Source organism: Cryptotermes secundus, unplaced genomic scaffold (genome assembly GCF_002891405.2).
Source record: "Cryptotermes secundus unplaced genomic scaffold, Csec_1.0 scaffold2931, whole genome shotgun sequence".
Lineage (NCBI taxonomy): Eukaryota > Metazoa > Arthropoda > Insecta > Blattodea > Kalotermitidae > Cryptotermes > Cryptotermes secundus.
Window position 1 is genome coordinate 182 of NW_019737451.1, and position 23,947 is coordinate 24,128.

Genomic DNA, 23,947 nt, shown 5'->3' on the forward strand with positions numbered 1-23,947 from the left:
CGTGACCTTCTGGCTTGTAGCACTGTACCTCAACCAACTACGTTACCATGTGCCCCAAAAGTGCTATAGGCTTCCTAATTACAAGATGATGCGAATCCCATAAAAAGGTGATGCACATGCACTGTCTTCTGCATTTAATTAAAAATTTCCAGACATTTAGTACTGAAAAATTAGTAACAAAAAAATCACTGTACTAAAAATCTGTACCAACAAAACAAAGAAAAATAATTTGTTTTGAGAGTTTCCTCATATAAGTACCACATAAAATTTTGTAATTCCACTGAACTGGCATCACCTCACTAATTATTCCTTGCCATACAAAGGCTGACAAACTTACCCCTTGAACTTTGTTGCAGTTTCCTATTTACAGGAGCATTACTGGCGTTTGTACTGGGAACCTGTTGCACCATTGAGGCTTGTTCTGGAGGAGAAGCCACTTTCATAGCAGTCATGCTGTCAACTGTAGGTGGCGGTTGCTGTACCGAAACCATTGCAGGGGCAGCTACTAGTGTGGGTGAAGTTAGTGAAGGAGCGCCAGCAGCCACTGGAGCTGGAGAAGTGAGCACCTGAGTTGGTGCACTACTAGCTGTGTTCCCACTGCTGGGGAATGGAGCAGGTGGAAGACCACCAGGGGCATGATGACTCAATTTAGTATCAACTCTAGGAGGAAGTGGGCCCTGCTGTGGCTGATCAAGAGGATACCGGGGAGGTTCTGACACAGGAAATGCACCACGTGGACCTGGGAAGAAAAAGAAGACATAGGCAAATGATTAACAATAACACATATAAGACTTTTTAGACAACCAATGTTACTTGTAACTTCTGAATGGACCATTACACTGAACCTTCAGTCACTGGAAACTGATTACTATGATAGTTTATGAAGTATAAAATTGTCTACATATCTGCATCAAAGGGTAGGAACTGTTTACATGCTGAACACAAACAACTGCGAAAATACATTCCTACTATTTCAACAAAGTTTAAAGAGTCACTGCAGTTTCAAAGTAAGATAATGACATACCAAGAATAAGTTCTTTTAATGAAAAATGTTCAAAGAAAAACTAACATACATTGTTATTTAATAATAGAACATGTTACAAAAAATGCTTGAAGTGATAAAACGCACATCTGTGCAGTGCTACCAACACTTAAACAAAATACGATTCCCAAAAGTGCATCCAGGTTGCAGTTCCTGTAACCGTATCTCATTATTAACCCAACAACTCTAACTAATGGAACAGTTCCATACAACATTTGGATAGAACAAGGCATGACTAAGGGAAACTGATCTTTCTTCTCTGCATAGCATTAGGAACTATTTCTTTCAGAAATAATCCAAGCCACTACATATTTCATTGTGACATGACACAAGATGAAATGAGTGGGCCGGGCCATACCCACCCCTACTCCACAGTTATCTGTGATCTACTGTGCATTACCCACAGCTTATGGAACAGTTCTCTGGTTCTGCATAACATGTGACTGGACCAAGGCCCACCTTACACAAATATTCTGAATTCTCAGTATAGCACTGGCTGTCAGATTTTTCCAGAAATAATCCCAGTCAACAGATTTTCCTGCACAAAAAAATCAGAACCATAAAGAGTTAACATATAAAATTTAGGTTTTCACTGAAGTTACTTGTGAAAACTTTCATTAAAAACCTTTATTTCTGGTACACCTTTGTTACTTTCAACTTTGAAGACTCCTTGAACTTCCCTAAGTGGATCTCTCTTAACAAGACTTCAATTTATTCAGCATTACTCGGGTAATATAACCAAAAAGTTTACCATGCTCCTCCTAAATAACGGAATATATATCGCATGACAGAGAAACCTTCAAGAGAACAATGGACTACACTCCAAGAACTAGTCAGAATAAAAATATAAAATACCTAGCGAGAACTTGCCAAGTTTTTATAGACAAAGCAGGATCAGAACACCTATATACAAATGTAACAGCCAACTTCTTTCAGATTCATAGAAAATCTGATGTGCTGTTGTATACGTGGAAGTGTGAGTACTTTTATAATTGTGTACTATATTCTGTATTTCTTGGGCATCTAAAATATTCTTTCCAAGCTGTGGACCGGCTCGCAACCAATGTGTAGTCTAAACAAATATGTGTGTGGTCTCCTCCCCTTCCACACATGTGGAGGACAGAACCCAGACTGACTTGGGTACAAGGGCAGACTGCAGCTTGCAGGTGAAGGCGAGACACAGAGAGAGTCGGATTCCAGTTGTCACAAGGGTTAGACGAGCAGGACTGCGGCCTCACCACTTGTAGGGAATATTTATAGTGCCCACCTAATTCTATGTACTTCATCAAGCATCTCTTATTCTAACAATACAGCACTGTTAAATCCAATTGCTTGCTGTTGTCTTCCCACCTAATCCCAACCCTATACATCGAATCGCTCACCGCTTGGTGAACCTGAGTATCCCTGAAATACTGGGATACAACAGTGCCACTTCTAGTATATGACAAGAGGAATTATGATAGGATCTATAAAGACTGGCAAAGAATACAGCAGAAAAGACAGAAAAAGACACAGATACAAAAGGGACAGCGGAACACAATGAGGATGAGGGAACTGTTATTTTGAAGGAGAAAGAGGAGGGAACGAGGAGAAATGATAATAGTACCAAAAAAAAAAAAAAGAACTATAAAGCAACAAGGGAGAACAGAAGAAAAGACACAAAAACAATAATAAAAAGAAAAATTGGATGATTTTCCTTGTTGCTTTTGGTGGCCTATGTGCTCGTATTACTAGCAAGCTATGTAACAGGAAGAAAATTCTAGGCAACATAGTGACTTAGCCAGGAATTTGTGCTGGCCTGATAACACTGGACAGAATGGTAGGATTCAACAGTTTGGATACACCATCAGGCTCATTAGTTCAAACCTAGTGCCCTCGAAGTCCAAAGTGATATAAGTTACTTGTACGAATGGATGAGCTAGTATGTTTAGTTAAAAACACTGCACTTTTGTTCTTTCAAGGCCCGTTCTGTATAAAATATAATGGTATGTGCAATACTATTAAAAAAACAACCTTCCAAATGAAAAACTTAAATATTTGCATAAGAGAGTTTTGCTCTGAGCTGTTTAAATAATCATTACCTCACCTTTCAAGTGGGAGGCCATTTCCCAAAATTTCATGTTGGCTACGCCCACCTACACAAATTCACCGATCATAACCATTCTCCCATCAAGACAAAACAGAGAATAATAATAACGTATATCATTGTATCACATAATTATACTTGCAACAAAAGTATGCAACAGTGAACTGCAAACCTTATATTTCTGAATCACGAACTATTACATGTTAATAGTATTGAAACACTTAATTATACCTGGACGTAACTGCTGCAGAGGTCTCTTAGAATCCATTACATTGATTTTATTTGGTTCCCTCTGTGGTAGAGGCGGTTGTTGCTGTGGAGGAACAGGCGCATACCCAGCTCCATGTACATGCGAAACAGGGGGAGGCTGATTCAATGATACTACAGGAGTAATAACTCCTGATGATGGTTGAAAGGGAGGTGGATGGAGATATGTTCCACCCCCTGTCCTTGCAGGGGGTGGTGCTTGCTGTTGCGGTTGCTGTTGTGGTATCTGTGGGACAGGTGGCTGCTGCTGAGGCTGACTTTGAGGCTGTTGCGATTGTGATTGCTGTGGTAACGTCGCTTGCTGCTGTGGCTGAGAAGAGGGAGGTGGTGTGGACCGAACCAACTTCCCAGTCTGCAAAATACAAACCAAATGTAAGATACTAGACGCAGTTGCCGACAACACATTATCTAACATGCTTAGTGAATCCAACTAGATGACTATTTTGAAAGATACAACATTGAATTTCCTGATTTTTAATACTTAAACAATGATTTATCATGTTCAAGGTGAAATTACAAAACAGAAGTAGAAAGTCATATTCCATTGGAATGAACATATTTCCGTACACATTCCTTGGAATTTTACATTTCTCAATGGCCTGGATGTTCATTTACTGTAGACAGAATCCACTGTTCCAAAGCCAATCACATCACAGATACCACTGTTGACAATTCATTATATTTCTATATTATATTTAAGCATCCTGTTACATTCCACACTTCTATATGTATAATATAAACTCTGTCATAAATGCAACATTATATTTCATTAGATATTCACCACAGTGAAAAGTGCTTCAAATAAAAATGGTTGTTCTTAATGAGATGAATATTTTACATAATGTACAAATTTTTCTACACACCTCATTTTTTGGGAAAATCAATAAAGTCAAAATTGAACCTCATGAAGATGAGGTTACATTAAAATGATACAAAATAAAATAAAATAAAATAAAATTTGCCCAAAATCTTTTAACGCATGTCCCCCAATGTCAGATATTAACGGAATAGTTTCAGAGAAGATAAGGAAACAAGCTCCTCATCAAGTGCTCATTTCATGAATCTGTAAGATAGCTACCCACAAAAAAAGTTCCAAGTACACTGCACTCTCCATAAGAACTGCCACCTTCTGTGTATGGCAGATGGTACTGTAGAAAGCATAAAATTTCCCTTGCCAACTAGCACAACCATGAGCTCAGTAACGGTCTGCAGGACACAGAGATCCTACTTCCCTGCTTCATGATACTGTTTCAGAACCCCCACAATTTAGTGCTGATCTCCTCAGCAGCCTTTCTTGTCAATGTTCCTATGGCTTTCTCCACACCACTGAGGACATCCCCTACTATATATCAGACTACATGGCATCCATCACATAACACCAAAACATCAATAAAACTCAATTCTAATAACACAAAGGTTGCTATATTTACTGAACACAACACTCATTAGAAAATACTACCTTCCAATATGTTACTGATTTGTCTTCTTGTCTGACTAAAAACATAAGAATTAGAATATACAAAACTATGTTTTGCCTGTATGTATGTACAAAGGTCGGATTAAAATTAGTGGCAACACCTCTATAGTTCTGAAATGACTTTATTACCTAAGGTAAACACACTTACATTCCTTCAATATAATTGCCCCCCCCCATGTGTACCACCTTCTGCCAAATTTGTGGAAGGCATCATACACCATCAGCGCATCCTCTGTTGATGTCCAGCAGTGACTGCCATACAGTACAAATAATCTCCTCTCGTTTGTTGTAACGTGTCCCTTGCAGTGGTTGTTTCATTTTGGCAAACTGATCATAATCACACGAACTCATATCGGGTGAGTATGGCAGATGTTGCAGTAGTTCCCATTGCCAGCGGTGAAGGAGATCCTTGACAGTGTCAGCAGTATGAGCCCTCGCATTGTCATGAAGGATGATGGGGTACATTGCCAACAAGTGTCGTCGCTTTCTTCTGACTGCTGGACAGAGATGATTACGCAGGAAATTGCAGTAGTAAGCAGGGTTTACTGTCTGTTGGGGCACAGTGTGGTGCAGTATCGCTCCATCAATGTCATATGCCACAATGAACATCGCCTGTGTAGGGTGCACTTTCTTTGGACGAGGAGAACCAGGATGCTTCCATTCATTTGATTGTCGCTTCAAGTGCGGTTCATATGAGCGAGCCCAAGTTTCGTCCAGAGTGATGATCCTTCCAAAGAAGTCATCACCTTCTCTCTGGTACCGATCCAACAAGTCCTGTGCAACTGCATAATGTTGCATTGTTGAAACTCGGACATTGTATGGGGTACCCAAAGCGCTGAAATTTTGCGGTATCCAAGATTATCTTGCAGAATGTGGAGCACGGTTTTGTGACATATGCCTACCTCAGCAGCTAACTCCTGCACAGCCCATCGACGATCAAACTCCAGCAAAGAAGCAAGAAGCTGAATTGTGTGGTTGTCAACATGGGGTTATCCTGAATGGCATTCCTCCCTTCATGGAACAATTTCACCTAACTGTGTGATATGGTAAATCAACATCATTCCATGCTTCTCACAGTCCCTGATAACAGTTTTGGGCATTACAACCTCGTGCAACTTCAATTTTTATCCAGGGGCATTGTTCTTGTTTCATAAACATGTTGTTAGGGTGTTCGAACTGGGCTCCTGCACTTCAAGACGATGCACAATGCAACACAATGAAACACAACCAAAGCCACTCACTGCACTACTTCAACTGAACTTCTCACTGCACTACTTCAACTGAACTTCTGCTATCAGCTACAGATGACACTAGTACCACCTGATGCACATATTTCATGTTACAGCAGTGTTGCCACTACTTTTTATCCAACTTTGGTATGTAAGGGGTGGGCCACAAAAACCAGCCCCCGCACTGCGACCTTCGATGATCTGTTATAGTTTTCCCTGTGGCTCTGTATGGATGTGAAACTTGATCTCTGACATTAAGAGAGGAATATACACTGAGGGTGTTTGAAAACAGGGTGCTGAGGAGAATATTTGGACTGAAGAAAGATGATGTGATGGGAAGTTGAAGAAATCTGCATGATGAGGAGCCTCATAACTTGTATTCTTTGCCAAGTACAATGAGAATGACCAAGTCAATAATGATGAGATGGGCATGGCATGTATCATGAATGGGGTTGAAGACGAATGCACATAGGATATTGGTGGGATATAGGTGGGTGAATAATATTAAAATGAATCTTGGATAGATAGGATGGGGTAGTATGGACTAGATTGAACTGGTTCAGGATAGGGTCTAGCAGACGGCTCTTGTGAACACAGTCATGAACCTTCAGGTTCCATAAAATGCTGTGAAGTTCTTGAATAGCTGCAAAACTGGTGGTGTCTCAAGAAGGGCTCAGCTCCATGAAGTTAGTTAGTATGAGACTTAGTGTACTCAGAAAATGAAAATGTACAGGCAATAAGGTATTTTCAGTTTTAATTTTTGCATCCTGTTGTGCTAAAACATTGAGTTATGGGGGCCATCAACCCAACGAAGTAAATTAATTCTAATAAAATCAATGAAACAGTAATATTACTTAACCAACTAAATGAACTCATAGTGTCCTTCTTAGAAGCTAACAGTCACTCAGCTGGTCAAGAAATTCTCTGCATTCTATGGAACTTGAAAATTCAATAAGGTGTTCTCAACAGCCTGCCACAAGTCCTGTCCTGAGCCAAATTAATCCAATCTGCGCCATATTCCTTATCCATTTCACTATTATCCTCCCCTCTACACCTTGGTCTTCCATGTGGCTTTTTCATATAAAAAACAGCTGCAGTGAGTTAGTGAGTGGGCTTAAAGATGCATCAGTGCCAAAGATATTTGTGCACGAACAAGATTTGGGTTAATATATCTTAATCAACCCAGTCTAAAGACTAACAAGAACATAACTGTGAGACTGTAAGAGGGCATGAGTTAAAGATTCTTGGTTAAATGCTAAAGAGATTCAAATAAACATGTAAGATAATTGGCAGGATGTATGCAGGCTGATAAATGAAGTTTAAAACACAGAGTTAAACTCACAACACTAGTGACGAATTTAAAATTACATCAAATGGCACACATGTCACACCACAAAGGGGTCTGACATACAGATTCATTTCAAAACTGTAAAATGATGCAAATAAAACAGTTAAAAGGGAATAAGCAATTCCTCAGGCCACAAGTGAGCCTGTAAATGAGCTCTTAAAACATTGATAACTAAAATACAAACACCAAAAACAAATCACTATAAATGTAAATAAAAGTGTACACGTGTCACTGCAAAGGAATCTGATGAATGGATAAAGCTGCAAAATAAACCACACAGAACTAAGTTGCCAAAAGGAAGTATAAAATTATTCATATCACCTTAGTCTCTGATCCTAGATTCTCCCACATTACATTTCCTTATTAGCATACTTTTTTTAATTACAGCCACAGTAAAACACTGCCTGGAAACTACAGTACTAGGTCAAGATTTGGAACATGAAATGATGACACTTCTGGTGATACTTTAATGCTTGTAGTTGCTAGACAATTGCCATTCACATAAATTACTAAAACTGAGCTTTCCATGGTGGAGCAACATTTACTAGAGGCAACTAGGTAAAGCTACCTGTGGATTTTTTCTCTTGGCAGGTGGGACATATTTTCCTCCTTCTACACTACTGCCACTTCCTGCTGCCAATCCTGCACCTTGGATTTCAGAAGGACGAACCACTGCTGCAAATGCATCCTCTTCATCACCATTTTCAACATCTATACGGGCTTTGTAATTTGGGTTTGCTTCAATCTCACTTGCTATTTTGGCAGCTTTCGCTTCTGCCTCTCTGAAGTAATAAAAACCCAACATATTAAAGAGTCACAGACACATAAACCTATGAAGTTCTTAAATCTGCATTTAAAGACAAAACTTCCAGTTACATTTGAATATCTGAACGGGTTCCTCAATTTACAAAGCCACAAATTTCCATTGGAGCTGGTCAACATTAAGCCAAACAACTGTCACCATACACATTAACTGGGGTAACAAACATTGCCTACATTCACCAGAGAGACAAAAGGTCTATGCATAAGACGTTTCTCCTCAAGAGGCACTGCACCTACCCATGCTGTTGTAATTCTTCTGTGCCAACCCACATACAATCACATAACACTACACATAATAAAACAAGCATACTCATTCTTGTATTTTATATATATTTAGACTGTGAAAGAATGATGCATTTTAAGAAATTTTACTGCAAAAATCAATAAAGCTACATGGAGTTCTCACCATACATAAGAAAAGCTGAAAGTTTTACTTATGTTGTGTTGTACCAAACACACATCAATGCATGAATGCCTCAAACTCAGTAACACTGGAGAGCTAATGGCAGCCAACTGTAAGTTGCTCCAAGAATGGCAACCAACCCATAAAAGGACAGATGTGTATGGTGTAAGGCAGAAACAAAACCTACTACAAGTGCTCAAATGAAGCTTGGCATGACCTATGATGAAACCTCTCCTCCTTGTAATGGATTCTGATATGGGTGAACAGTTCAAAGCTACCTGCACAATAAAGAAAGGAAGAGCACCAGACTGACATCAATGTCACCTTATAAAGTGGAAGGTACAAGGCATGCTTTCATTTGGAATCGAAAAGAAGTCAGTATGAACAGCAAGTCAAAAGTAAAATATCCCTTGATCCATGAAATAGGATATGTCAAGAAACTCTGTGACATTTCATGCACACATAATAAAAACATTTAGAGAAAATTACACAACACATGAAGGATTTCATGTTACAAAATAGGGACCAGAATAATTACTTCTTTTCAGGGCCTGTTGTCTCTGATGAAGCTGTATTTCACATTAACAGATACGTAAGCAGGCACAATTTCTTAGTGGGGGGGGGGGGGGNCATTTTGCTACAGAACACAAAAGAGTGAGTGCCAAAGAGAATGCCTGGTGTGCTGTACTACATAACATGGATACCGGACCTTTTTCTTTTTGCAGAAGAAACCATCATCAATACCTGCTATAGGCTGGAACTGTATGCGGTTCCAAAAATTAACCGTTCAGTGTGGTTTGACGTGTATGTTTCATCAAGGTATTTAAATCGTCTGCGGGGGTTCGACGTCAATGTTTCGTCCAGCTGCACACCTATGTTATAACGCCCATAATAATTGATGGTTTTGCTGTAGATTGTTAGATTTTTCGCTGGCCTGTTGTCAGGAGAACTATATTTAATGAGACACGAGTTTAGGAGCGCTAAGTCATTGTTACATATGCCTGTCTTGCAGCAAATTCCTGTTGCTTCTGGTAGAAGTTTCCTCATTCAAACTGTTATGAATGGCGTGTTTTCTTTCCTATGAAGTTATAAACAGCAGAGATGTGATATGTGCTGTGTTTATAATATCATATTGCCCTGAGCTGGCCACACTAACACACTCAACTGGAATTCTTAGAAGAGGGATGTCCAAATTTTATTCTTGCAAGATCGATTGATTTCGCACAGTACATGGCAGCCAGTTCTTAGAAAAACGCCACAAATTAAGGCAGAACACTGTGGTCACCCCCTGTGACGATACGGGTGTGTGTGGGGGAGGGAAAAGAACTCATTCCTTCATGTATTATCGCTCCAGTTGACTCCATTTTATCGTACTGACCTTGGTGGTCGTTTCGAGGGATGACCATAAATATTTTTTTGAGCCAGCTAAGCTCTGCTTTCGTTCACTACATACCAGCCAGTTCTTAGAATAACTTCATGAATTCTGTGGTCACCCCTACGACGTCTTATGCCGCCAAAATGGATGGAAAATGAAACGCAGAAGCACCAACACTTGTTATGATAACATAAAGGTTGAATTTACTGCAGCTAATCTGGCTAGCGATACGACTCACGGAGAGACATTTCTTCTTGTATTCCCCCCACGGGGAAGAAGGCAAGGCCGCACAGAAGATGTTTGGTTTACGGAAAAAAGAGCCAAATGAGAGATACGCAGTACTGGTGTGGTGAATGTGAGACAGCGCTGTGTATAGTAGAATGCTTCAATGCGTACCATACTCCGCTCAAATTCTGAACCACCTGCTTCCTTTGCCGAGATACCGGGCGCTCATATTATAAGGCAAGGTTATAAAACCATCTTTTAAGATCATTTTAGTGAAAGTTTCATGCTTCAAGGCGTACCATACACTGCTCAAATTCTAAACCAACTGCTTCCATTGCCGAGATACCGGGCGCTCATATTATAAGGCAAGGTTATAAAACCACCTTTTAAGATCATTTTAGTGAAAGTTTCATGTTCCTATCTCATATAATTTAAGAACAATGATGAATAAATCATTTTCGAGCAAAATTTAAATGGACGGCTGAATATATTACCGCCGGAGAGACACGGCAGCGGAATTTAAATGACCGCGCAAAAGGGTTAAGGAAGGAATCTATAAGTCACATTCCAACAAGATGGAGCACCAGCACATTACTGTTTAATCATTAAAAATTTCTGGACAGAATATTTCCAAAATGGTGGACTGAAAGAAGTGGGCCCACTACACAGCCTTGAAGACCTTCTGATTTAACCCCCATGGGCTTAAAATAAGATACAAAATCACAATGTAAGTATACCTAATTTATTTTCTTATATCGATTAAATACTATTACAGCCCTGACAAGTTTTGGTCACAAATGACCAGCTTCAGGGGAGTTACAAGATATTAAGGAACTTTACAGACTGCATACATGAATAAAATATTTAAATTATTTAAGTCACACAATTTTTATAAAACATTAAATTTAGAGCAACATTATTTTTCATATATATGAAAACAAAACACAGACTCCGTGGTTTCAGACCGCAAGCGAACTATACCAACTGAGCGACTGCCACTTGTCGGTGAAGTTAGTGCCAACTTTAGCGGAGAGAGGGTGTCACGTGGTCAGCGCAACGAATCCCCATAGCCATTAATTTTGGGTTCCTAGACTGGATTTCACTGATACAAACCACCGTTATATGCAACTTTCTTGATAACTGATACATCATATACTAGCAAACACATGGACTTCCCCATTGTGGGTACACAAGGATCAGATGAACTCTAAAAAAGCACGTGCCACGACTGCTGACTGCTGAACAAAAACAAGGTCACATGGAAGCATGCTGTGCTTTGAAAGAAGAGTCCCGGCTTTTTTTTTTTTGTTTCCTCGAATGAAAAGAGACATGAAAGGAAAGCATTTTGCTGATGTTGCTGAGGTGAAGGAAAAAACGACGGAGGCGCTGTCAAGCATCTCAAAAGATGAATTTAGACAATGTTTTGAAAAATGGAATAAAAGACTGGACAAGGGTATTAGTGTAAATGGAGAGTACTTTGAAGGGGATTGAAGGTTTGTGCTTAAAATTTGAATAAATAAGTTTAAAAAAAATCGGTTTCTTTTGGGTACCCCCTCGTATATTGATTTTCACCTCAACGGTTTTAAATTGTGACCATTCTCCTTCATACATCCTGCATAATATGTATACAAGATACTGTAACATGTTGAGCTGTTACTATGCGACAACTGTGAAAGAGGCAAATACACAACAGATGTTCCTAGGCAATGATTCGTGAAGAGAGGACTTGTGCGAGTGAAGCTGAAGAAATCTTCGCTGTTAGAAGCTGTGCCAGGGAGCGGCTGGTGAAGATACAACAGGCTTGAAAAGGCTTAGTGGGTGCTGTGGTGATTTTGAATTCTGGAGATTTGAGGTGGCACTGTAACTGCTCATAGTTCTAAGTCATGTGTATAAGTGGGCAATAAATCCATTCAACAATCTAAACCCAGTCTACAGTCACACCATACTACATGACAATATAATTTACTACTTAACATGTGTGGAGAGGGAATTAATCTTAAGGAATAAACTTAACGATACCTCCATTCCACCACAATTTTCCACTTGCCATGGACGAGAAAACAAGTAGGTTTGTCAAACCCTGTACATTATATGTCACAAAACAAAAGCATCTAATTATATACATTCATGAACTTACTTATAATCTTTGGTGTCCTTTTTCTGGAGCTGCAAAGTGTAACCTTCAAGGGATGGTTGGAATGACGACTGTACACCATATACCTGTTCATTCTTTCTGAACATTTCCTCGACATTCCACCCATTCTGCTCAGACAGAAAAACACTTAATAGACACTGCAGCAAGAATATAAAAGCAGACATAATTTTCAAACAGTAAGATCAGCATGAGAAGTATACAACATATTTTAATACTGACACTGACAGCACACGCATTAACATTTGTCCTGTAGTCTCTTCAAAGGTCTCTCTCAGTTCCTTGATCCATGTAGTTCATAATTTTTAAGCTTCTGGGGTACATTTCTTTTTTGCATCTGTTGACACACTGAACCCAACTGGTTGTTACTTTTGTCCCAAAGTTTCATTTTCAATGTGTGTGTCTTCATTTTGCACATGCCCATCCAACCGTATTCTTCCATTCGTTTCATAAATTACATTTCAGCAGCTTAATTTTACTTCATAATACAATGACCATCCAAAGTACTTGAATGTATTAACTTACTGTATGATTTTACTGTTTATCACTACTTTACTTCTTGTGGGTTCTAGGCCACAAAAGACAATGGGTTTAATTTTTCCACTTACGCTGTCATCCCATTATTGCCTATTTATTTATATGGTTTATGAGCTAGTATCTGTAATTAATCTTCCAAATTTCATATCACTGACAATACTGGAATGGCTGACTTATTAGACAGTAGTAGGCTTAGAGTAATGATCAAGGAATGAATCCAGCATAACTACTATGTGTAGTCAGCAAAGATTTTGATTCTGGTTTTTTGTATGTGACACCATATATTCTGATAGATGGTTATAAATATTCAAGCAGAACCTGCTCCCTCCACCATTGCAATAGAAGTGATCTACCCCAAAAATGAACTTGGTGTGTCCCTATGAAACACTGGTAGCTAATCCATAAGATTATGCAGTGTCACACGCCAGAAGACCATATCTTAACATATATCATCATGAGAACCTCAATCTCATAAAGCAGTCACAGTATATTAACACACTATTCACCAAGTTATATGATGCTCGAGATCAAAGTATTAGCCATCAACCACGAACCAATCAACTTTTCATGGACACTTAAATATTCACACAAATCTGAAGTTAATAAATAAAAAGTGCCACTAACCTGGCTTCACAGGCACCATAAACAAAATCTGCTGTAAGAGAGACTCAGATCTAGATACAGTTAAAAGAACAGCTAAAATAACTTAACACTTGGAAGACCATCTAGTATGAGCTCATTTCTATACAGAAGAGTGCATGAAGAGTACTATAAAGCATAACATGTGAGCACTTATTAAAAAATAAAACAGGCTGTTAAGTATGATTCAGTCTGTTACCGAGAATATTTTGGGAACTTACATATACTGATCTTGTACTACATGTATATCCCTGAGACAAATATATACTTAGTATGACCTTGGATTATACTTTTCTTCTGAAATTTCCCCCTCTTCCATGTGGCTCCTTTCAAACTTGATAAAGTGAGTCCTGTGACTACAGAATCATTGGAGCACTAAGCAAGTGCAGCCTGTGCTTGTTCATGAAAGGTAGGGTGTCCTCAAAACCCCCATCTGTGCCAATTCAAGTTCTGTCATATGCGATGATCTACAAAAGTTATTGTGGGTCTCTCTGAAGTATTGTTTTCAAGGTCCTGACACACAATTGTGCTTTAGCTTGTCTGTCAGCAGATGAAGCATTAATTTTGTGGCAATCTGTTACACATTCAGACCTCGCTCAGGCATGATCCTAATGAGACTGCCAGCTCATTGGCCAAGTAGTAGATAGTGACATGTTTGTCCTCATGAACACATTCCTTGATCTGTCTCAAATTATCATCCACTATCCAAGTATGTGGCTGTCCTGCATGCTCAGCATTGCTGAGGTCACTCCACTTCTGAAGTTGGAAAATCAGTTAAAAGTTTTGGTTCTGCTTACTATTTCCCCTCCAGAAGCATCTTTTAACATTTTCTAGGTGTCTATGAGAGTTATGCATAGTGTGAAACACAGTCTGATGCACAGGCACTGTTCTTTGAAAACTGCCATATTTCGCTAAATGCATACAACAGAGAGAATACGCAATCTAACTTAAAAAGGCCTTTCTTCTGAGTAACAAGAACTATAAATTTAAATGAACGGGAATTAACTCAGAATCTATTCTACGAGTACCTCCACCTAGGATTAGGATTTTGTCCTAAGTGCAGTGACAGCAAGTCCTGACATTAACTACCATACAACAGGTACCAGGGGTGTGTAGCTGACCACTCACCTCCGCTGAGTGCCAAGGTCAAGAATGACAGCTATGCCACCACTCCCCACATACATCTTCATGGCTTGGTGATTAATTAAACACAGGGAAAAATTTGCCTTACCTTACCATATATGAACATATGTACTCTATGTACCAGTCTAATATATGTCCATGTACAACACTATCACTTAGGGCCCCCATACACACACAGTTTGGCCTCCAGTTCGGCCTGCACAGTTGAAGACTGAAAGGCAAAACTGATGTGTGTGGTGCGGCCGGCCGGCCAATCGTTTGGACTGTTGGCCTGTGGGAAACCCATCAGTCCGTCAGTTCTACCTGCAGGACCACAGCGCGTGACGTGTGTGACTCAGCATTATAGGCTGGAAGACCGTGATTGTGGCATGAAGCCTGCCGGTTTATCTGCACGTGTATGGGGAAGGAAAGGGAGGGGGGTAAACTGTGAAAGTTTTGCCTCTAAGGTCGATCGGAAGGACAAACTGTGTGTGGGGGGGGACTTATGTTTACATACCAATTCACAAATACTTATCGGCACTTTGTTCTGTTATCAACACCTTCAATTGCCATGATTACAGAGTGACAAGTGAATGACTAGTAAATACAGCAACAAATTTCAGAGGCTTTGGAAGGAAGTGGTCACTGCCTAGTTGAAGGCACAACCCCAGAATTTACCTTGAGGAGTCAAGGGAAAACAGTAAAGACCAAGGTCAGGACAAAGCCTCTGATCTCACCTTTGAATCTGGGACCTCCTGAATACAGGTCAGGTGTCCTAACCACCTAATGACACATGGTGCTTTATACCTGACACAATGGTTTAATGCCTTTCTCTTCAACACCAATTTGTACAGTCTCTTTCAATGATACATATTAATACTTATTGCATTCTTCATTCTCACTTCTATACATTCTACATACATCTATTCATACTATACCTATGTTGACAGGCAACATACACATCAGTGGACCAACAGTTTCTTCTGGCATTCACACTGACCTCCACATAACGAACCACCACATTCAGCTGCACTAGCTACACATCTCACTGTGAATCCCTCGCTGGCCATGATTAAATGTTATTATAACGCAGAATGCTGATCATTTGAATTAATTACTGATAAATGTTATTTGGATAATCAACAATTTTGATAACTGGATTAAATTCCTACCCATGAAAAAACACTATAACAATACTATTATAACAAAATGTACTATAGTACTATAAAAATAAAAAGTAAACACTTTGAAATTGGTGAAATATGAAAATTAATAAACGTGATTATAAATTAACGTTTTTATTTACTTGGAAAATTCCAATGATGATGCTTGTTTAGTAGACGAATACCTTTGTTGTGGTGATTCAGTTAATTATCAATTCCGTTAAATCAGGGTTCTAAAGTAATTCAATCCTTTATTTATTTATGTGCTTACTCAACAGTCCAAATGCCAATTACAAAGCAAGCATGATCAAAGAGACAAACAGTACAAACACACCTAAACACACGACACAAGGCAACTGTACTATTTAGACAACCACCATTCACTTAGAGCAATCATAACAACCATGATGCACTATGTGTGCATGCGTGGGCACACACACACACACTATTCACGAATGCAATGACCATTTTAAAAAAATAATTAAGTAGCACAATTATAATACTGTTGCATGTCACAGTGACTAAGACGCAGGTTTGGATTGGTAACTGTCGACATTAAATCTTCTCAGTTTATTTCCACTAGTCTTTACCTAATAACAGCTCTCTATAATGGCTTTTTCTCTGCCGTGTCTTCACTACACATCTGGTAATGAATCTTAGCAATGGAGAATATTCCAATTCCATTGCTTGCTGGTTAACTCTTCTCAGGTGAACCCTCAACTGATTGTGACTGACGGCCAGTCAGTCAGCAAGTCTTGGTGTCAAGCCCCATCTGGGGTTCATGACCAGATATTAATTATTACTGTTTGACAATTACGGTCTTAATTTTGTGGGGCGCCCTCTCTGATGAGAGGGCAGGTCTGTCTTTTGCATATGTTGCTGGCCCTTGCCAGCGCGGTCTTTCTCAGGTCCAACTTCCTTGGAACTCGCGACCATATTTTACTGTCTCAGATTTGAGACTTCCCTTTTCGTCACCTCCTACGACTTGCAGGGTCACGGTGGAGGTATTTGACCCCACTTTCACATGGTTTCTCCAACTGACTCCTGTAACATTGTCTTCAAGGTAACTCCTCGGCATAGACACTGCAGAAAACAGCCTCTACTGTTGCAGAGACATATTTACCTCGTTGTTGCATAGCAACAGTCGCGGCATGGACCACATAAAAAACCCCATTCCTCTATTGTTGCGTGCATGAATATTGCATACATTATGTAGCAACGGCCAATGTCTACAGAGTTTACAGAGCTAAGGCTCACCAAAGGAAACTGGCAACCGCAATGCAACCACGATTTCCAAGAACTGTTATCAGCCAAAGTTGAACACATGTTACTGAAATGAGCAGCTCAAATTGAGGAAACAGCAACATGTAACACGTGTTCAACTCAGGCTGATAACAGTTCTTGGAAATTGTGGTTGCATTGCAGTTGCCAGTTTTCTTGGTGTGCCCTCGCCCTAACAGTCTCCAAAAGAGGAGGACACGGTCCAGAGCGATAGCAAACCTGAATAAAGAACACTGCATCAAGGTGATAACCTCTCACATAAGGTTTGCAATTTAACTGCTCTCAAGCAAAACTGTAACATATATAGGGAAATAAAAAAATTAAAACAGAAGGCCATCAAAGTCAATTTCATCCCTTCCTTTGGAAAATTCACTTATATCACTGAAAAACAAGCAGTCTTGATAGATCCTATTTTTCCATAACCTTGCTTTAACAATTGAAAGATTCTGGTTGGTCTCCTCCAAGTTTGAAAAAATTAACGTTTTTTTTTTCATTTATTTCAAAATATTTTGTCACCCATATGTGAAACAAGCTATCCAAACACCACTTCAGTTAAAACACAACAGCTCTGCACTCAATAGACTTATTAAGACAAGTCTCTGATTATGTAGGGTTCAGACATATACCTATAAGTGGCAGCACTCACCACAGACTAGTTATTCAGACCTCACAGCACTGTCAGTATCATTACTTGTCAGACCTTACAGGAATGCTGGCTTCATAATTTCTTTGCTTTTCAAAAACTGAAGGGGAATATTTCATTCTGCATAGAAAATCAATGGATGATGAGAAGACAAACTTCATTGCTACATCCAAATGATAAAGTATCAATTCAACTTTCTGAAAAGACCTGCCTTGAAAATGAAGCCGTATAGTCTGCTCAAAGACCGGAAGATAGGACTCTTCATAGTCACAACTATTTCCCATGAGAACTTCAAATCTAACATATTCAACTTTTTGTTACAAACTCTTCACAGCCACTGCAAGAACCTTGAATCCCAAAATATTAAGACTTGCGCACATTTCTGCAGGAATTTCTAGTGTAACACCTACTGGAATTAAAACTTTTCTAAGGCAAAGGATGATAGACTGTTCATCAACTGCAATGACAGTTGCCAACATTCATCCCGACTGTCACAAGATCTTTGTCAGTGGCAATGTCAGCGACATACATGAACATACTCATCTGAGAATACTCTGTTGGTCCAATGATGATCCAGTTCCTGTCAGTGAAATTACAGGTCTCATATCAACAATATATTACTGAGCAAGATGGTTTAGCAATAACGTTCTAGACTTGTTTGCGTGTCTGAACTGAAACACCAGGCATCCTAAGGTACTTCACGGTTTTCATCAGTTTATCCAAGCAAATTAAAGGACAGAACCTTGATTTGGCCATGATAGCTTTCTTTCAAATCCTTTTCACTTCATTATTCACTATTCATCCTACCATTTGATGCTACACAGGCTGAGATACTGACAGCATTGTAAAATAAACCACATGAAACAAAAAAAAAAATTATACTGATCTATCCAATTACAAAAACAAATAAGAAACATCTTTTGGTGATATACGAGTATAACAAGTTCTTCCATGCTGATTCACTAAATCAATTTGAATTCTTAGATGACATGGACTAGGAAGAAAGGAAGTCACTGCACATTCCACGACCAGATTAATGAACCTAAAATTACTCATGAAAGTGAAAGTAATTCTGTCTGAAGTGATGGTCAACAAGTCTACGAAAACCAACAAGGACAAGATACGTGGTAAACAAAGATAGCATTTTCCTAACCATGCTTATGTCATATTCTGATAGCAGACAAAAGTCCTACCAACAGGCTACTAGCCACAGAGTGGTAGCCATTGGTGGGGTTGCTACCTTTAAGCCTCTAAAGAGACCATGTGCCAGCACTTCCTTCAGCACTAACATAAACAGTTATCCTGATGTAAGATGGGTGTCTGGGCCTCTTCAATAAGCAAGGCATGCCAAAGAAAGATAAGGTTGATGAATGTGCAGGAGAGGTTATAGGAGATACATCCTACACTCTTAGCCACAATTTATAGAAAGCAGATGAAAATGGAAAGAACACATAGACAGGATGAGCTCTGACAACATTCCAGAGAGGATATTATGTAACAACTTAACAAAAACGAAGTATAAGAAGACCTCTGAAATGATGGAAGGATTCTGTTTTGCAGTACCAACAACAGACCTCAGTAGGCCTAATACTGGAAGAAATTATAGTTGTTCTATATCATGATGTATGAAAATACAGTTTCAACCTTAAACAATGCAATTAAATCTACGTGTCGGTTACTTACAGCATTGGCTGATTCAAGTTCATAACCATCATCTCCATTGCAACCTGGTCCTATCCATGGTTCCAGTTTCTTTTCTGGAACCTGCCCATTAAATTTGGAAATGGCAGTGTCAGTCTTAAATGTATCTGAAACATAAAGCAAAACAATAATCCCTTGAAGATCTGAGACCTTTCTAACAGAATCAGCCGATTTGACTTTCAAATCTTGTATGTAGGATCTTTTGATTCCCCCAATAATGATGAGGGCCATGCTTACATTTTTCTCTTCTGAAATATTATCACTTCAATGCTACACACTTACATTCGAATTGCTTGAAACTGTGACATTATGGTGATGTTTTCTTCAGCTGTTATTCTGCCTAATGGAATTAGATAAAATGGGCTAAAAATTACAGCCAATGACTAAATGACTTAAAAAGAACATACAACTTAAACACATGACAATATACAATATATATTAATTTTGTGTCCCCTAAGTGTACACAAAATGCACCAACCTCTTGTAGCATATTCAAGGTCAACATCTCGCGCTTCAATGGTAATGATGTCTTGTGGTTTGAAGATAAGTTTCTCAACCACTGTATCAACACTAATTTTGGCTGGGTTAGCCTGATCAACCTTGTGAGCCATCTCAAGCACTACTTCAAAAGAACTTGAGAATGTACGGAACACACCCTCAAAAAGCGAACCATTCAGAGTCTGAACCTAAAATCAAAACAGTTAACATTCATTCATTACAAGCACAGCACATTAAAATAAAACATATGTACATGCTGTATCAATTAACAGGAATGTTTTCTTCTTATTTTGCACTGAGCAATAAATGCACTTAAAATACAAAATGCAAACAATGTGCAATACCCAATTAATTGGTGATAACATTTTCAAGTGTCAGTTACAAGATACTGGGGGTTTGCATTGGTAATTGAATTTATTGGACTCATAAAATGCACCTGCAAGTAATTATAATGTTCTCGCTAATTCTCGCGCTCGACTTCTCACTACAGCACACGCTCACTCCTTCACAGTTCAACTGTGGCAAAGTCAAAGTTACTTTATGACTGGCGGCTTATTGTCAATCAGTTCGTCTTGGTGCCAAGCCCCTTGAGGATCACGACCAGAGATTTTTTTTTGTCTGAACTCTTGCGGTCCTCTAGCATCCTCTCTGATAAGAAGGTGGGTTTGCCTTTCAGAAGTATGCTTGGCCTTTTCTTAAGTGTACATATCACACATAGAACATATTATTGAAAATTCTTCCTTTTGCGCTATATACGAGGGTCGTACTGAAAGTCATGAGCAACAATTTTTTGTGAAGTAACACGCTTTATTACTGACAAACCAAATACACCACCTCAATCTACAGACCCTTCGTTATTTTTCCACATAATTTCCATTTCTTTGTACACATTTCTCCCAGCATTCTGGGACTTTGAAAATGCCCCTTCTGTAAAATTCCGTTCCAGCCATCCGAAGACACTGATGCACTGCTTTCTGAATTGCCTCCCGTCTCAAAACGTTGTCCATGCAGCAGATCCTTCACAAATACGAAAAGATGGTAGTTGGAGGCTGCCAGATCAGGGCTATAGGAGGGGTGTGGAAGAACTTCCCACCCCACCTTTGCAATTGCTTCCAACGTGAGGGGAGCGGCGTGGGGGTGAGCATTGTCATGCAGGATGATGATGTTTCATCCCGGATGTTTATCACGCAATGCACGACGGAGCTTGTGCAGCGTCTGGACATAACGAGCAGCATTGATGGTTTGCCCAGGTTCCAGGAATTCAGCCGGAATAAACTCCTCTGCATCCCAGAAGACTGGCCCATCACCTTCGCAGCTGACGGCACTGTCTTTGCTTTCTTTTTTCATGGAGAATGCAAATGATGCCATTCAATACTGCGCCGTTTCGTTTCAGGCTCGAAATGGTGAAACCAGCTTTCATCACCTGTCACAATACAGAGCAAAAAATCGCCTTCGTGTCGATATCTCTGCTGCAGTTCTGAGGTGATGGCTTTTCGCTGACCTTAGTGGTCTTCGGTCAATAACCGTGGGACCCAATGAGCACAAACTTTCCTACAGCCCAAGCTTTCAATCATCTCCTGTACTGCACTGTGCCCTATTCCAAGTTTTCGGGCTATTGTGTCCACAGTTACATGCCTGTCATCTTGAATGATCTCATCCACTCTTTCCTTGTGGCGTTCAGTTGAGGCTGTTCAAGGACGACCGCTCCGAGGCTCATCTTCGATGCTGGTGTTTCCATCTTTAAAATGTTTCACCCATCTTCAAACAATGTTCGCACCCATGCACACACTTCCATAAGGCCGCTGAAGTCTCTGCTGAATTTCTGCAGCAGGGATTGCCCCTTTCACAAGAAATTCGATGACAGCACGCTGGCGAAACCACATATCGCTGTCAGCTATTTTGTTAGGAGTGATACTGGTCACATGATGCAGGCTATTGACGTCACAAGACGCTCAAGGTTAACACAATAGCTGGTTCCACCTACCACCGTGCTCTCTTTCGTCTGCTGTTCCCAGGTTGCATGCAAAAAAAGTTGCTCATGACTTTCGGTATGACCCACGTATGTAAGTCCTCTGTCTGCCCAGGCTTCGCAAAGCAGATCATCCTATCTTTCTTATCTTATGCTACAATGGCAGCTTAGTCACTTGAATGGTCGTAAGCTTGACCACCGTCAATTTTAAGCCTTTTATATTTTCTGTCTGGCTTCACCGTCTTATACTGTGAACATATTCATTCTCACGATTCTGAATGACTTCTGCTTGCTGCCTGCACATCTGTTATATGATCGTATACATATGGAAGGCTGAGTGCCATGTGCACCTTAGAAATTTCCAATGGCGCGAAGAACCTTGTTTTGCAGGTACTGCAATTTTACGAGACGTGTCTGCCGCTAATTCCCAGACAGGGCAAGCATAAATCATTACTGATGTGATCAGTGCCTTATGGAGGGTAAGTTTAATGTTGGCATTTAAACAATTACTTTTGAATTGGGAGTAGATGTTAATAAATATTCTGAAGGCCGTGGCTTCAATCACTTCTACGTGCAGTCTCCATGTAATCCTGCCAGTAGCAACTAACATATAAACTTAAGAGCTCAGTGATGTCTGCATCATTCCAGGCATGGCCTGGTGACTTACAGACTGCTACAAGTAACACTTCACTATTATCAATTGGTAAGCAAACCCCTGTGGCTTCTATGGAAACAGGAGAATGGTCTACAGGGTTGTGGGGAATGTCTTTTCTCACTGCAATGGCAGTTCCCTTTTTCTTACGGGAAGCGGTCAGCTCGATAAAGGTGGGGTTTGAGATGTGTCTCTGAGAGTAGAGTCACGTCTATATATGAGTCTTGCAACTGTTTACTGAACTGATAGCACTGCCTCCTAATGTCATTTGCATTATATGCTTTGACTCTGAGAAGCCTATGTACTCTAGTAGCCGTTCATTACGTACCATTTCTGTTATGACCATTATTTTGTCTTTTTTCTGATACAGCTTCACTAAGCTCCCTCATGATCTGCTGCACTACAGTGGTGACTTTTAACATGACACTATTAGACCAAGTGCGAGCCTGCGCTGACAGGCCTGTTTATTGAGATTTTCCTGTTGTGGCAAACGCTGCTGCACAGGTTGCCGCATCTTTTCCCATCAGCCTGTGATGCCTGTGGTTGCAGCTGTTATGTGTCTTGACACAGTGCAACTGTGCATGACTGCTCTGGTGAGGTGAACTTAGAGAAGAACATCCTCCCATAGGATCCATTTGAAGCTAGTTCTGCCCTTCCCCTTTGCAGTTTTATCTCCTATCAGGATGCAACTGCAGCACCTCAGCATAGATTCTGCATTTGTCTTTTCAGGGCATTCACTATGCAGGTCACCACTACCATACCACAAACATTAAGAGGGTTTCCTGCAGTTGGCCAAGATATGGCCAGAGTTTCGGCACTTGTAGCACTGAGTAAGGCCGGTCTGAGCTCTGTATAACTACGCCTTGATATTAGCATTGTTAAGGCTATTCGGCTTCAGTATCTCTTGAGAATTCATGTTTGTTGTTAAAGTAACAAGGAACAGAGGGAGGGATTCGATGTAGGTTTGTCCATTGGGTACTGTTTGAGTGGCCGTCATTTTCCTCAAGTTGATGTTGAAGCCTAAGTCTTCAAGGCCACTGGAAATATCTTTTACTGGGTGTCTGGGGGAAAGCGACAGATTACTGCTTTGATAGTTTCTTTAGAATTTGGGGAGAAGGCAAAATGGCAGACACTGTTTTTCTCCAGGTAAGATTTCAAGGCTGAATAGTCTGCCATTTTTTTCTTATGATACAGATTCCATTTCGTGTATTTTGGAACTCATAATCTCATTTGATGTGGTCCTTTAAGTCACTCTGGAGTCGACTGAGGTTTTTGGGTTGAAATCATCACTATTGGTGGCGGCCTACTCTGTTTTC

At 39.9% G+C, this 23,947-nt stretch overlaps 1 protein-coding gene across 1 annotated transcript in view; it reads right to left on the bottom strand.

Moving 5' to 3' along the window:
- Positions 1 to 337: 337 nt before the first annotated feature.
- LOC111870482 (ataxin-2) overlaps positions 338 to 23,947 on the bottom strand; it is a gene marked incomplete at its 3' end in the record, with an annotated part of 34,560 nt that continues 10,950 nt past the window's right edge. Inside the window, 6 exon segments of the mRNA XM_023862814.2 lie at positions 338 to 739; positions 3,360 to 3,747; positions 8,018 to 8,231; positions 12,412 to 12,536; positions 19,495 to 19,619; positions 19,991 to 20,198. Of these exon segments, the coding sequence (XP_023718582.2) occupies positions 338 to 739; positions 3,360 to 3,747; positions 8,018 to 8,231; positions 12,412 to 12,536; positions 19,495 to 19,619; positions 19,991 to 20,198 (1,462 nt within the window).